The following is a 16,490-nucleotide window of genomic DNA, read 5'->3' as shown; positions in this document are numbered from 1 at the left end:
TACGCAAAAGCGGCTCGCGTCGTCTGATGTGCCGCGCATTATTTATTTTGGGTGCGCATGCGCACCTGCGCACCAGTTATGTGCACCCCTGTTAATACACCTTAGAGCTGTTGTGTGGAAATAAGAAAAAAGTCCCCCCCCTTCTATGTTGCCTAAAACTGGATAATTGATTGAGGTCATGTGATCAGTGACATACGCAGGGTGTACTTTTGGCTGAGAGGGCGGAGCCAAAAGTACACCCTGCGTATGTCACTGATCACATGACCTCAATCAATTATCCTTTTCTAGGCAACAAAGAAGGGGGGGGGACTTTTTTCTTATTTCCACACAACAGCTCTAAGGTGTATTAAAGACATAGTTCAATGTTGAAAATGAGTGGTCTTCCCCTTTAAGTGCCAGGTCTTATGACTTAAATTAAGACCTGGAGGCGTGGCCAAAGCTGTTTGGCCACTCAAAATAGCCAAAGGCATTGGCCACACCTCCAGGTCTTAAGTTAAGATATAAGACCTGGTACACAAAAAGTCAGTGTGTGTGTGTGTTTGTGTGCGTGCGTGCGTGCGTGCGTGCGTGCGTGCGTGCGTGCGTGCGTGCGCGTGCGTGCCTGCGTGCGTGCGTGCGTGCGTGCGTGCGTGCGTGTGTGTCCTAACATTGCAGCTGTGCAGTAACATTTGTGTTACATAGATCAGGGGTTACCAAATGTTCCCTGTGCTCATGTTATTATGGTAAATATCACTCAGATTAAAGTTTAGACGATTTATTGAATTCAAGCACAAAAACAGCATTACATCATCATAGCCCAAACCTCCTGGTCTGGGTCATCTTGGACATCTCTGATACACAGATATTATCCTAAATGGTCCCATAAGTATAATTATAATGCTGACTGGTTAAGTTACGAACGTCCATGTGTGTATAAATATACTAAAAGAGTTGATGCTGACAGAGAGTATAGGAACTCAGTCCATGATCCTCTGTTACGATGGACAGTTATAGTCAAACTAGTACTATGGTGAGAAGTTGCCGACAAAAGCATTTAGAATAAATTCAACAAGGTTGAATATAAGAAGATAGACACAGTGATACACATTATGTGGGTAAAGTGATGATAGTATGATGACACATTCAAGTATCTATAAAGTCACCATACCAACTTTGATGAGGCAGTGTTGTTTTAATTTCCTGAAAAGTTAATATTTTGGATATAGTTGGTTTCTGCCCGACAGCAGAGATATTATACTTGTGAATAAAAATTTATTCAACACATTATACTTAAGTTCAACATAATTTATATTTCTGAATAGAAAATGTATTCACAATAATTAATATTTATGAATACAAAATAAATCCAACATAATTAATATTTATGAATACAAAATAAATCCAACATAATTAATATTTATGAACACAAAATAAATCCAACATAATTCATATTTATTAATACAAAATAAATCCAACATAATTAATATTTATGAATACAAAATAAATCCAACATAATTTATATTTATGAATAGAAAATCTATTCCCAATAATGTATATTTATGAATACAAAATAGAGTCAACAACATTTATATTTATGAATACAAAATAAATCCAACATAATTAATATTTATGAATACAAAATAAATCCAACATAATTTATATTTATGAATACAAAATAAATCCAACATAATTAATATTTATGAATACAAAATAAATCCAACATAATTAATATTTATGAATACAAAATAAATCCAACATAATTTATATTTATGAATACAAAATCTATTCACAATAATGTATATTTATTAATACAAAATAGAGTCAACAACATTTATATTTATGAATATAAAAATAAATCCAACATAATTAATATTTATGAATACAAAATAAATCCAACATAATTAATATTTATGAATACAAAATAAATCCAACATAATTAATATTTATGAATACAAAATAAATCCAACATAATTTATATTTATGAATACAAAATAAATCCAACATAATTTATATTTATGAATACAAAATAAATCCAACATAATTAATATTTATGAATACAAAATAAATCCAACATAATTTATATTTATGAATAGAAAATCTATTCACAATAATGTATATTTATGAATAATTTATGAAAGAGTCAACATGTTAAGAATACAAAGTAAATCCAACATATTTTCTGAAAATATCCGATCTACAAGCTCACAACGCATCGCATCACAACGCATTGTGAGCTTGTAGATCGGCTATTTTCACTACTTTAGTACGATACTCTTGTATGATGAAATAGGGCATTAATTTATGGAGAAAAAAAGAAAAGTTAAAATATGGAAATACAAGGTTTCTTCCCTATTTTTTTGATTGATTGATTGATTGAATACTTTAGTAACAGTTTGCAAAAAGAAACACGGTGGCACAGATTTATAGAACATAATGCTAAAAGAAAAAACCAATTAAGCCCTCAGGGCTTGTTTCAATGGTAACGTTTAACCACTTAAAACCTTATTAATGTGTTGTGCGACAAATAGCTAAAATGGTTGATCTACATGCTCATAATGTCATATTTTGTCAGCTTGGAGATATGCTCATTTAGATATTTATGAAAATGGTTTTATTTTTGGGAATATCTGGAAAGATTTCTAAACTTGTCACCTATACAGTATCATGTCAAGCCCAAAATCAGGACTCCATGTTGAAAGTGACTTAAGTATTATTACAACGGGGGAAATGGTTAATAAACAATGTTCCTTCTTCTCTTCCAGGGATCAACATGGAGGCTAAAGATATTATCATAAAGAACAAGACAAAACTTCAAGGTATTCTAATGTCAAACATTCACTTTGTCAGTGAGTGTGTTTTTGAAGAACGACTAGTGACGGACCGTGAGTACAACGACCTGAAGAGCATCTCTCTGCCATCCAAGGCAGCCACTGAACTTGTGGACAAAATGATTTTCAAGGGTGAAACAACTAGCAGTTTTTTCCTGCATCTGCTACAAGACACAAAACTAACAGAAATGTTTCCTGATCTGAAGAACAGGAAGACCCTGATGGACCAACTGAAATGTGACATTGATTCTCTACATGACAAGATGAAGAAATACAAAACAACTGCAAAGAAATACCAAACAGTGATTCCACACAACAAGAAGCAGGTTTTGGCCACAGAGAAGCAGATCAGTGCAGAGTTTAAAAAGCTCCACCAGTTCCTGACAGAGGAAGAAAAGGCCAGACTGGCAGCTCTGAAGGAGGAAGAGGAGCAGAAGGAGAAGAATGTCAGCAGAGATATGAAGATCATCCAGGCGCATATCTCCTCTCTCTCAGACAGCATCTCTGCTGTAGAACAAGAGCTGCAGAAACACAATGTGTCATTTCTCAGCAGTTATAAACACACTCAGACCAGCGCCAGAGTCCAGTGTACACTGTCAGATCCACAGCTGGACTCAGGAGCACTGATAGACGTGACCAAACACCTGAGAAACCTGAGCTTCACAGTCTGGGAGAAGATGAAGGAGAGGGTCAAGTTCACTCCTGTCATTCTGGACCCAAACACAGCATCCCGCTTGCTCTGTCTGTCTGAAGACCTGACCAGTGTGAGACGTACAGACACAAAGCCACAGCTTCCTGACAACCCCGAGAGGTTCACCGCTGCTCCTGAAGTTCTGGGTTCAGAGGGTTTCAGTTCAGGAAAACACAGCTGGGAGGTTGAGGTTGGAGACCATCCTTCCTGGATTATAGGTTTGGCTAAAGAATCTGTTGATAGGAAGGGAGAGAAATATGCCGAGCCAGAATATGGATTCTGGTGTTTAACACAGAGGGATGGTGTCTATACTAATGGGTGTGGTGATTCCATCCCACTCCAGAGGAATCCTGAGAGGATCAGAGTTCAGCTGGACTATGACAGGGGGGAGGTGTCCTTTTACGACCCTGAAGACATGACTCTCATCTACACTCATAAAGACACTTTCACTGACAAACTCTACCCATATTTCTCTCTCGGAAAGGCTGGTGATGCTGAAACCATTGATATCAAAATCTGTCAAGTACCAGTGATTTAAGAAATACTCAGGTCTTCTACTTAAGTAAAAGCACAATACCACAGTGTAGAAATACTGTTAAGAGTAAAAGTGCTGATTAAAATATTTGACTCAAGTAAAAGTACAAAACTATTACAATCAAAATGAAGGCTCTCACGATTATGACATTTCACTTGACGATTAATTGTCACACAAATAAATGCGATTAATGATTTAAAGATTTTTGGTGTTTTAGTCGTTGAACATTGGAACATATGAATACAAATCTACATTTCTTTTTGGCTTTTAGGCTTCATAAACAAAAGTTGCACAGGGCAGATATGACAAATAACTTCATATTTCATCATTTTATACTTTACAAAAAGGGAAAAATAGCTGACAACCCGTCACTAAGCTTGTAGATCTGCTGTTTTTGCTTTCTTTACATTTGAAAATGAATGAACAGTTTTCAACATGGAAACGATTATAACGATGATGTTAAATAATTGTGATTATCTCAAATAATTGCATTTAAATGATTATGTAATAATTGTGACAGGCCTAATCAAAATATACACATCAAAAGTTAAATTATGCATCATGCAGAATAATAAATAATACTTTATTATGTTTAACCACATTAACCAGGCTTTCTCTGTTTAGGACGGTGGTTCTCAACCAGTGGTCCGGGGACCACCTGTGGTCCTTGGGGGGGGGGGGGGGTACCAGGGGGTCCCCAGCTAAATTAGTTAACATAGCGTCACAATCATTTCAACCACTTAGCTTTGGCTATTCAAAAATAGCAGATCTACAAGCTCATAGCGCGGCACTCGGTGCCACGCTATGAGCTTGCTGCTATTTTTGAAAAAACTTGATTGAATGTATTATATTTAAACAATTTTCTAAAACTCAAATCTTTGCTTCTGGGGGTCCCTGGCAAAAAAAACATTTTCAGATGGGGGTCCGCAGCCAAATGTGATATATCAATTTAGGGGTCCATGGCATGAAAAAGGTTGAAAACCACTTATTTAGGATAAGAACAGGTTTTTCTTAAATTTTTCAAGTTAGCGAAAATAGCAGATCTACAAGCTCACATCGTGTGGCATTGCGATATGGTTTTGAGCTCGTAGATCAGTTTTTTTTTGTTGCTATATTCATCGTAAGATTAAGTATAAAGGGCTTAAGCTGATAAAGAAGGGTCTTAACCCAGCCCCCCCCCCCCGCAAACTTTTACTGTACATATTCTTTCATTATTTTTCTTCATTTCTAAAATGTTCTTATGATGTTCTGTATAGTAGTGTATATCTGTCTGTCATTTAATGTCACTCAGGGGAGCTGGCATGGAAAATGACATTCAAGAACGCAGAGCGTATGGACTCATGCCGTGCATGCGTGCGAAAATGTGCGGGTTTTTTTACCGGGTTTGTTACTTTTGGGTTTTTTTTATTTTGGTTCATTCGGTATATAAAATGTACTCCATGGAGTGTAGACGTCGGAGGTTTTTTCTTTTTCTTTTTTCTTCATCCCAAAAGTCCTCTGTAACCAAATGGACTCCTCTGTGTTTAATTACTATATACAATAACCACCCAGGCTGGGTCCCCCCACAGTGGGGAGACCCAGCCTGGGGGCCCCCACCTCGCGGTGGTCTTGAGGTGGGGGGACTGGACTGAATCTTTTTTTTCTCGACTGGACTGAATCATAGAGGACACAGTGTCTTTTAATTAAACAGGCGCCGGCACCACTGAATATGAATTGAGTACAAGGACCCCATTTGAAACAAGCCGTTATGCTTTCATGGGCTTTTCAATCCTATTTAGTTGACCTTGTATTTGAACTGTACTGTGTTTGCAAACTACTAAATAAAGTATTCTATCGATCAATCAATCAATCTTATTTGTATTACTTTATATACTGTGACTCCTCCCCCATACATCCCAATTTACATGATGATTATATTTTATTCTCAATCTGCAAAGTTATTAAAAGTTAAACATGTTTTAAATCATTTTAAAGATGTAAATGTCCTTCATCATTCTAGTGTAGATCATTGATGATCTTTGTGTTGTAAATGAAATATATTGTTACTTCTTACATTTAAAAGGATAGATGAAGATGAAAATATTTTGAACAACATGCTTGTTTATTTTTAGCCCATGACAATGTTGTGCTACTGTAGACATTTAAAGCGACTTTGGGTACTTAAAAGAGCTCTATATAATATATATATATATTCCCACCGCGGGTCGCGGGGCGGGTTGAGCCATAGATTTATATATGGGTTCGCGGGGCGGGTTGAGGAGGGTTGGGTTCCGTGGCGGGGCGGGTCATGAAAAAACCCGACCCGCACATCACTACTTCATGGGGTGTGTAATTGATTGAAAATAAGTAACTTTTTTGGGTGAACTATCCCTTTAATGATGTTATATTGACACTGAAACATATCATTCATTTATCATTGTCATCATTAGTTCTCATTGGAACTCTGGCTTTAGTGTGGAGACTTTTATTTGAAATAAAGCTTTAATCATGTAAATATGTTATTCTTTTTTTTTGTACTTTCAAACATTTTCAAATATAGCGGAAATAAGCGACGTGTCGTGAGCTTGTAGATCGGCTATTTGCGGCGCCACTTTTGTGCGATGCTCTTTGTACACATGGTGTCTGAAAACTATTGACAGCAAAGAGGCGTGTGTGTGTGTGTGTGTGTGTGTGTGTGTGTGTGTGTGTGTGTGTGTGTGTGTGTGTGTGTGTGTGTGTGTGTGTGTGTGTGTGTGTGTGTGTGTGTGTGTGTGTGTGTGTGTGTGTGTGTGTGTGTGTGTGTGTGTGCGCGTGTGCGTGTGCGTGCGCGCGTGCGTGCGCCTCCATTGCCTCGTCGCTCAGTGGTCCTTCTGGCTGATCCACACGTTTTTTTCTGTTCTGGCCCCACAGTGGTGGAATGAACTCCCCACTGATGTCAGGACAGCAGAGTCACTGCCCATCTTTCGTCGCGCGTAATATTGTTCTACAGCTGCATTCGTCCAAACCCCGCCCTGCCTGCCAGATTATTTTGGGGGTCCCCAGTTCAAATATGATTATTTTGGGGGGTCCCCAGTTCAAATATGATTATTTTGGGGGGTCCACAGTTCAAATATGATAATTTTGGGGGGTCCCCAGTTCAAATATGATTTTTTTTTGGGTTCGCAGCCTGAAAAGGTTGAAAACCACTGCATTATAAGAACCATGCTGCTATGGAACACACACACACACACACACACACACACACACACACACACACACACACACACACACGCACACACACACACACACACACATACGTTATGTAATATATTAAATACTGTATACATATCTGGTAACTCTTAAACACTTTAGCTCTATATATCTTGTTTTGAACTGAAATAGACGATCTACCACCTCACAACACCATCATGAGCTTGTAGATCTGCTAGTTTCCATTTCTTTTTCAAACATCTTACATTTTCCTTTCTTTTGAAATGATTTGAAAGATTTAGAAAAAGCATGCAGAGAACAGGGACTATAAGGTATTATAATGTGGTTAACATATAATAATAATACAGATAACAGGGACTATAGGGTATTATAATGTGGTTAACATATAATAATACAGAGAACAGGGACTATAAGGTATTATAATGTGGTTAACATATAATAATACAGAGAACAGGGACTATAAGGTATTATAATGTGGTTAACATATAATAATACAGAGAACAGGGACTATAGGGTATTATAATGTGGTTAACATATAATAATACAGAGAACAGGGACTATAGGGTATTATAATGTGGTTAACATATAATAATACAGAGAACAGGGACTATAGGGTATTATAATGTGGTTAACATATAATAATACAGAGAACAGGGACTATAGGGTATTATAATGTGGTTAACATATAATAATACAGAGAACAGGGACTAGAGGGTATTATAATGTATTTAACATATAATAATACAGAGAACAGGGACTATAGGGTATTATAATGTGGTTAACATATAATAATACAGAGAACAGGGACTATAGGGTATTATAATGTGGTTAACATATAATAATACAGAGAACAGGGACTAGAGGGTATTATAATGTGGTTAACATATAATAATACAGAGAACAGGGACTATAGGGTATTATAATGTGGTTAACATTCAGTCTAATAATACAGTGGTATTTATGAATGTACGGCATGTTTTAATTAATCATCTATATCTACATCAGGGGTGATGCAACTTTGAGGTTCTATGTCACACAAAAGTAGCAAATCTGCTATTTTTCCTATTTTTGAATTGGAATCGTGTTTTTTCTTTCCTAATTTTTAATTGGAATCCTGAAAAGTAATTTTTTTTTTAATTTCAAATGCATTTAGTTATACTTATGTTAACTTTATGAACTTAAATAAAAAATACATTAGACAAATACAAGTCATTAAGCTACTAATATAGACTGAAGTAATTAAAGCGGGTCATGTTTGCATGTTTGGAATTGTAACAGCTGAAATCAATAATATATCAGTATTCTGATATTAACCTACGGGCCGTATTAAGTGAAGGTGGGGGCCGTATGTGGCCCCCGGGCCGCCAGTTGCCCATGTCTTTTCATCAGGGTGTAAGTGTTATTTAGTTGTTAAAATAGCCCGGGCGGTTGGCGTAACGATCTGGGCACCTAGGCTGGTAATCTAGCCTGACAGGGTGTTACGGGTTCGACTCCCGGTCCCGACGACCTTTTGCTGTCAGAACACAGAACCAGTGCTGGATTGTTTAGAGCAGGGGCTAATTATTCATTTAATAATAAGGAATAATACTAATAATGACAGATTCAATGATCCCAGTTTAATAGGCCACATAACATAAATACACATTACAAAATGTTTAGTGTTATACAACGATGCAAATAATTCTGTGAATGTAAAATAAGCAGATTATTATAGCATAATAATATGATTTCATAGTTTAGTTTGTTACTTAGAAGTCAGTACATTGTCTTTCCTTCATAGCCTATTTATATTTTATTTATTTATTCCATAAATAATTTTCATCACCATAGGGTTTGGAAGGGTCTCTGTGTTTACTAATGTAATTAAGAGATAGCACAGAGAAGCCAATCTTATCAAACTGAACAAAAATGTACAATATGTATGTTGATAACAACATACAGTACAGACACACACGCACACGCGCACACACACACACACACACACACACACACACACACACACACACACACACACACACACACACACACACACACACACACACACACACACACACACACACACACACAAAAAAACTGTTCATTTAATCCTTTTACTGTACATGGCAACCTGCTGCAATCTCAATTAGAGTCTCCAACAGGAAGGAGGTAGGACATACAGATATATTATAGATAGATGGAAGCCAAGGCGGTCGGATTGGAAACCTTGCCCAAATCTGGCGTAATGTCATACTGTAGATACAGTACGTCATACTGTAGATACAGTACGTCATACTGTAGATGACTGACGTCATGGACTGGCCACGACGCCACACCGTTCTTAGAACCTGTCTTGTTAGTGTCGTGAATATCGGGTCCTGTCTATTATCTTAGCTGTGAATCTAAACATAGGATCCGGCTGAGCTCTTGGTTCTCACAAAGCGCATTCTAATATTAGGCAAGAGTGCCTGTTTGACGCTAGAACAGTTGCCCTTTTCAGTCAAGCCAGCCGAGATAAGTTAAAACAAACTTATAAAACTTAGTCCTATCTATCTGTGAATTTAGAAAAGATTAGTATACGTTTTATAAGTTTGTTTTAACTTATCTCGGCTGGCTTGACTGAAAAGGGCAACTGTTCTAGCGTCAAACAGGCACTCTTGCCTAATATTAGAATGCGCTTTGTGAGAACCAAGAGCTCAGCCGGATCCTATGTTTAGATTCACAGCTAAGATAATAGACAGGACCCGATATTCACGACATTAGAACATCAACAGGGGGGAGGGCTGAGATCTTGGAAATTCTACAACTAGCATCAATTACTCAGCCACTCAGGTTTATTTTTGACACAAGAAACAACTCATCAACTGTCAACACCAACACCGGAGCCCCTCAGGACTGTGTTCCTCAGTGTTGTCCTTTACAGTGCAGCCTAAAGGAAGAGACCGAGGAACAGGTGTAAAGTTTTTTTTTTCATTAATATTTTTATTGAAAGTTAGGTACAAAGTCATTTCGTTCAGTATGATCGTATATATCAAGCTTGTTTTAAGCATACATGAAATGAAAATTGTCAGCATATGGTCATTAGTCTTGCCTACTTCCTTAAATGTTTTCTCTTTTTTTTAAACAAACAAACATAACAGACATCAGAAAAAGGAACAATTAAAATAACAAGAAGAAGAGCATGGTACATAATTTTGCTTTTTAGAACAAAGAGTATAAAAACAAAGACCAAATAGAAAGAGAGATATAGGAAAGGAGGTAGAGGGGGAAAGAAGGAGAGGGGAAGAGAGGGGGGGGGGCCTCGGTCATTCTGCAAGTGCATGGGGATTAGATGGAGTTAAAAAATGTCAGGAAAGGATCCCATTTCTTATGAAATGTTGTTAGATTACCTCTGGTAGAATATCTTATCCTTTCTAATTTTACGAAGGACATTACTTCTCTCAGCCATTGGGTACTAGAGGGTGGTTTAGTAGACTTCCACTGGAGAAGAAGATGGCATCTTACTATTAAAGAGGTGAAAGCCAAAATCTCTAATTGTCTGGGAGTGAACCGGGCATAGTCTTCTGGAATCCCAAAGATAGCAGTATGTGGAGAAATGGTTACAGGGATTGTGAATATTTTGGACATTGTGTCAAAATAATTTGTCCAGAGGTTAATCAGGAGAGGACATGAATAAAACATATGGGTTAAGTTACAGGGTGGATAATGACATTTGTCACAACTGTCCGTCACATTAGGATAGATTCGCGATAGTCTAGCTTTGGAGTAATGAATTCTAAATAGTACTTTAAATTGTATAAGTGTGAGACGTGCACAAATTGAGCTTGTGTGGAAAGTACTTAGGGCAGCATCCCACCAACTGTCATCGAAAGTCAGCCCAAGTTCAGCCTCCCAGGCCTCCCTGACTCTATTGTCGGGGGCGTCATCCAAGGACAGTAGATCATTATATATTCTTGATATTTGCTTTTTTTGGAATGGGTCAAGGTGGATGAATTCTTCCCAAATCTGGGTTGGGGGAAGTTGAGGAAAGTGTGAAAATAGTGATCTAGCACAATGTCTGACTTGGAGATACCGGAAGAAATGGGAAGCGGGGAGACCAAACCTAGCCGACAGATCAGCAAAACTACAGAAGACATCCTTCCTATACATACTTTTGAAGTATTTGAGACCCTTGTCATGCCAGACTGAAAACCCTGAATCCGAGTGTGACGGTTTGAAAAAGTGATTCTTCAGTAATGGACTTGAGGTGGATGGGAGGGTAAATTTAAAGTGACTTCTGAATTGGTGCCAAATTTTGAAAGTGGAACGAACAATGGGTTTCGTGTAAATCCAGAGGGGTTCGTTGGAATAGGGGCGGTGAGTAGAGCTGGCAGCGAAGATGAAGTACATGATTTTGATTCAAACTTACACCAAAGCGGATTCGCTGATGTATACCAGTAGGAAACCTTCTGAATATGTGCAGCCCAATAATAAAATTGAAAATTTGGTAACGACAATCCTCCATTGAACTTGCACCTCTGAAGTACAGCTTTACGGATCCTGGGTGCTTTCCCACTCCATAGGAAGCCAGAGATTGTTTGATCAATACTTTTAAAGAACTTTTTTGTCAGAAAGATGGGAAGACATTGAAATAGAAATAGAAATTTAGGGAGGATGTTCATTTTAATCGTGTTAATTCTTCCAATTAACGATAGGGGTAAACTTTCCCATCTCTGAAGGTCAGATTTAAGATTAGACACTAAGGGGGAGAAATTGGCAGAAAAAAGGGAGGACATAGTTCTAGTTACATTTATCCCCAGATATTTAAAGCCAGAAGGACTCATTTTAAAGGAGATATCAGATTGTGTCAATTGTAGGGCTAACTGATTGATAGGATAGCATTCACTCTTGGAGACATTCACCTTGTAGCCCGAAAATGAGCCAAATCGTTTAAGGAAAGCCAGAATAAGGGGAATCGACGTACTTGGGTCGGAAACATACAACAATAAATCATCTGCGTAAAGCGACAGTTTGAATTCTATTCCCGACCTTGTTATCCCCTTATATGTCGGAGAGGACCTCAGATATATTGATAATGGCTCGATTGCGATCGCGAACTAAAGTGCGGACAGCGGACAACCCTGCCGATTACCACGTGACAATGAGAAGAAACTAGATTGACTGCTATTGGTGCGAATACTGGCTTGTGGTGAAGTATAGAGAAGGCGTATCCATGAAATGAAAACTTCTCCTAGTCCGAATCTACCCAATACCTCAAACAAATAGTTAAATTCCACTCTATCGAACGCCTTTTCCGAATCAGCAGAGATAACTACTTCCGGGATTAGAGTGGAGGGGTTGGAGTATATAACATTTAAGAGGGTTCGAACATTGTAAAACAATTGGCGTCCTTTTATAAACCCAGTTTGTTCATCTGAGATAATGGTTGGGAGGACGTTTTCCAAACGAAGGGCTAGAGCTTTGGCTAGTATTTTGGCATCCACATTTATTAATGAAATAGGCCTATAAGAGGCGCAGAGATCTGGATCTTTATCTTTTTTAAGTAATACATTTATGGAAGCCTGACGCAAAGTAGTAGGGAGAGAGCCCGATTGCAGTGATTCAACGTATACAGAATGTAATAATGGGGCCAATTTGTTTTTGAATTTCTTAAAAAATTCAACAGGGAATCCGTCTGGGCCAGGGGCCTCATTACTCTGCATGTTATTAATGGCTAGAGCAATTTCTGGTATAGTTAATGGTGAGTCAAGGTTTGTAGCAACCTCAGGGTTTACAGTCGGGAAAGCAAGCTCGTCTAAAAAGGAGTGCATCTCACTAGAGTCGGATGGTGCTTCAGAACTATATAAAGATGAATAAAATGAGGAGAAGGTTGAATTAATAGTTATGGGATCAGTATGCAATACTCCAGTGGAATCCTTAATTTGGGGGATAATATTTGAAGCTGCTTGACGACGTAGCTGATGAGCCAAAAGCCGACCTGCCTTGTCACCATGTTCGTAATATGTGGCTCGTGAGCGCATGAGAAGGCGTTCTGCCTCTGTAGTTGTAATAAGGTCAAATTCAGTCTGGAGAGCGACGCGCTTATTAAGTAAACTGGGAGAGGGGGACGATGCAATTTGCTGGTCTAAATTTTTTATATTATTGGAGAGGTCCTGTATTTTAGATTGACGTGATTTATTTAGATGAGTAGAGAAGGAAATGATTTGACCCCGAAGATACGCCTTCATCGATTCCCACATAAGTGAATGGGAGATCGGGTCAGTCTCACTTTGATTAAGTGTGATATAGTTATCTATTGCATCCGAAATGAATTTGTTAAAATCATCATCGGATAGGAGTAGAGAGTTAAGCCTCCACAAAGATGAGTAGCGGGGCATTGAGGAAAGCTGGATATCTAACGCAAGCGGGGCATGGTCAGAGATGACAATGGGATGATATTTAACTGATGTTACTTTAGATGTTAATTTGGAGTCAATGAAAAAATAGTCGATCCTACTAAATGATTGATGCATATTTGAATAAAAGGAATATTCTCTAGCCTGAGGGTTAAAATGTCTCCAAGAGTCAACACAGCCAATTTTGGACATAAAATCAGAGAGGGTCTTAGACATCGAAGATGGAGTCATATTACGTGGATTAGAACGGTCCAAATGGGGCGAAATAGTCAGATTCATATCTCCTCCAAAGATCAGAAAGGCGCTATTCAATGAGGGAAGCCGTTCAAATAATTGATTCATAAATGTAGGGTTGTCGAAGTTAGGGGCATAGATGTTAACCAGTAAAACAGGAACATGACACAATAGGCCGGACACAATTAAATATCTGCCTTCTCTATCAGAAATAACTTTGGATGATTTGAATTGGACTGATTTACGGATCAATATCGCAACCCCTCTGGCTTTAGAATTAAAATCGGAATGAAACACTTCAGCAACCCAGGGGCATTTCAGTCTGACCTGATCCTTGTTACGCATGTGGGTCTCCTGTAAAAACACCAGATCAGCCTTGAGATGTTTCAGATGTGCGAACACTCTCGACCTCTTGACAGGACTTCCCAGACCTTTGATGTTCCAGCTGACAAATCTCACAGGAGAGTTGTTACCCAAATTAAGAGAGTTAGTGGCCATCGTGGTAGTGCTTGAGAATTATGAGGAATGAGAGGCCCCTCTCACTTGAAAAAGAGGGAGAGAGAAAGGGAAAAGAAAAAGGAGGAAAGAGAAATGGAAGAAGCAGACAACTTGAGTGAATAACAAATGAATAATGAAAACATGAACATAAATCTACACAACCCACCCACCCACCCCCCTCCCCCCCGCTGCACCTACCCAGACTAAGTTGTAAAACAACAGAGTACCCAGTGCAAACTCCACAGGGAGTCATAACCCTAGCCATACTTTCAGCTTACGAAATTACAGCTATTTCGGTCTAAGCTCCTGCAAATTACAACTCTCTCTCATTGAAAAAATTAAAGTATTAAGGCACACCAACATTTCTTATGCTTCACTATGTAACATGGTGGCAAAAAATTCTAGCATTACATCCATATTATATATAAAGGAACAGTGTATAACAGTGAATATTGACACAATTGTGCTATTTCGGTATCACACATCCAAAAAATTTGAAGAGAACAAAACAAAATCAAAAACAAATTCAGATTATCTACACCTTATGAGTGTCTCCCTCAACATCCTTGTGTATCTGCTTCATTTACTATCTTTCAGAAAAGTAAAATAATAATAACATAAATAAGTGTACAAGGAGAGGGAGGAAAAACAACAGCAACCCATTATGAAAACAAACCTAATTGAGATAATTTTGGGTTGGCAATATCCATTTATCCTAATTGTCCAATTTAAGCCCTTTACTAAAAAGCAGCTTATGAGGTATAGAAATATTAATAAGTAGTAATAAAAATGAGAAAATCAGTGAAAAAATATTCAGCATATTGAGCAACTCAGTCAGAACTTGTCTTCATAGCGTCGACTAATCATTAACCACCTAAACCCTAGCACGGGTCCTAGTGGTCTAGAAGGGGCAAGATGAAAAGTCAGTGAAGTAATGCAACATTTAGAAAAATAAAATCAAAAATTAAAGTCCTTCCTTCTTTTTTTTTTTCAAAGTCCACGCTGACAGAGTCACTATAACAGTTTTACCAATTTTTCCAGTTGATCTACTTGCCCAGTGTTTTTATGTACGTCTCTGCATCTTCTGGTTTCTTGAACTCCTTCTGGACGTTGTTGTAGGTCACCTTGAGACAGGCGGGAAATACCAGCCCAAAGCGTAGGCCTGGCAGTTTCAGCTCATACAAATGGCGCCGTACATCCTTGAAGGCCGCTCTGGCGCGTGCTACCTTCGCCGTGTAGTCGGGAAAGACCGAGATGACCATATCTTGAATCTTGATCCGCTGTAGTGTCCTGGCTTGCTTCAGAATGTCAACACAGTCTTGGTGGTAGTGTAAGCGGACAACAATCGGGCGTGGAATTTCATTTTGTCTTGGTTTAGCCTTCAATGTGCGATGCCAGCGGTCCAGGAGGGGTTCTTTTTGTAGTTTAAAGGCTGTCATCAGTAATGCAGCAACCGCCTCTGTGGAGGACGCGGCCACCGAATCCTCAGGGACCCCCACGATACGAACGTTGTTTCATCTACTACGAGATTCCAAGTCTTCACAACGATTTTCAAGTCTTATCAGCTCGTCAGACATCAATATCACTTGGGCCTGGAGATGTGAGATATCATTGGTGCAAGTAGACAGTGTGGTCTCCACCTCATCCACTGTAAGCTTCAGAGTGGCCACATCAGACTGGATGCTAGTGATGCTACTTGCTAGCTCTGCTTTCACTGCTTGTAGTTCTAGTTTCATAGACTTTAAATTCTCACCCAAGGCGTGGTGGAGCTCTGTCTTGAAGATAGTAGATATTGAGTTGATCAATTCCATCTTTAAATCATCGCGGGACGTCTCGGGCGGCAGCGCGAGATGGTGGGGGAGAGGGGCCACCACCAGCCGAGGCTTCTGCTGGCGTAGTAGGCCGCGACTCCCGCGGGGTCGCCGCGGTCCGTCGTCTCGTATCCTTCGCTTCTTTTTGCATTTTTAGTGGACAGAAATCTAAGTTGAGCTTGTTTGTGTGAGAATATTACCACATTGGTTCGAATAGTGTGCTTATTTTAGCTTTTAGGAGTTAACTCTGCAGGAGCTGTGAGAGCTGCGTCCTACTCCATTGCTCGCTAAGCCGGAAGTCGAACAGGTGTAAAGTTGACACCTTCTTCACACCTGACTGTATAAGCCCCTCAC

General features: G+C 38.7%; 1 protein-coding gene across 1 annotated transcript; it reads left to right on the top strand.

Annotated features, from left to right (window-relative positions):
* Positions 1–2,749: 2,749 nt before the first annotated feature.
* On the top strand, positions 2,750–4,444 carry LOC308074755 (E3 ubiquitin-protein ligase TRIM35-like; the record flags this gene model as incomplete). Its single annotated transcript, XM_080414256.1, has 1 exon — positions 2,750–4,444. One exon carries the CDS (start codon positions 2,750–2,752, stop codon positions 4,034–4,036), a length of 1,287 nt encoding a protein of 428 aa, XP_080270382.1. The 3' UTR covers positions 4,037–4,444.
* Positions 4,445–16,490: the final 12,046 nt, after the last annotated feature.

The sequence above is a fragment of the Gymnoscopelus braueri genome (assembly GCF_963280865.1).
Source record: "Gymnoscopelus braueri genome assembly, chromosome: 19".
In the NCBI taxonomy this organism is placed as follows: domain Eukaryota; kingdom Metazoa; phylum Chordata; class Actinopteri; order Myctophiformes; family Myctophidae; genus Gymnoscopelus; species Gymnoscopelus braueri.
Note: the sequence above shows the minus strand (reverse complement) of the source record. Positions and strands in the feature narration are given on the sequence as shown.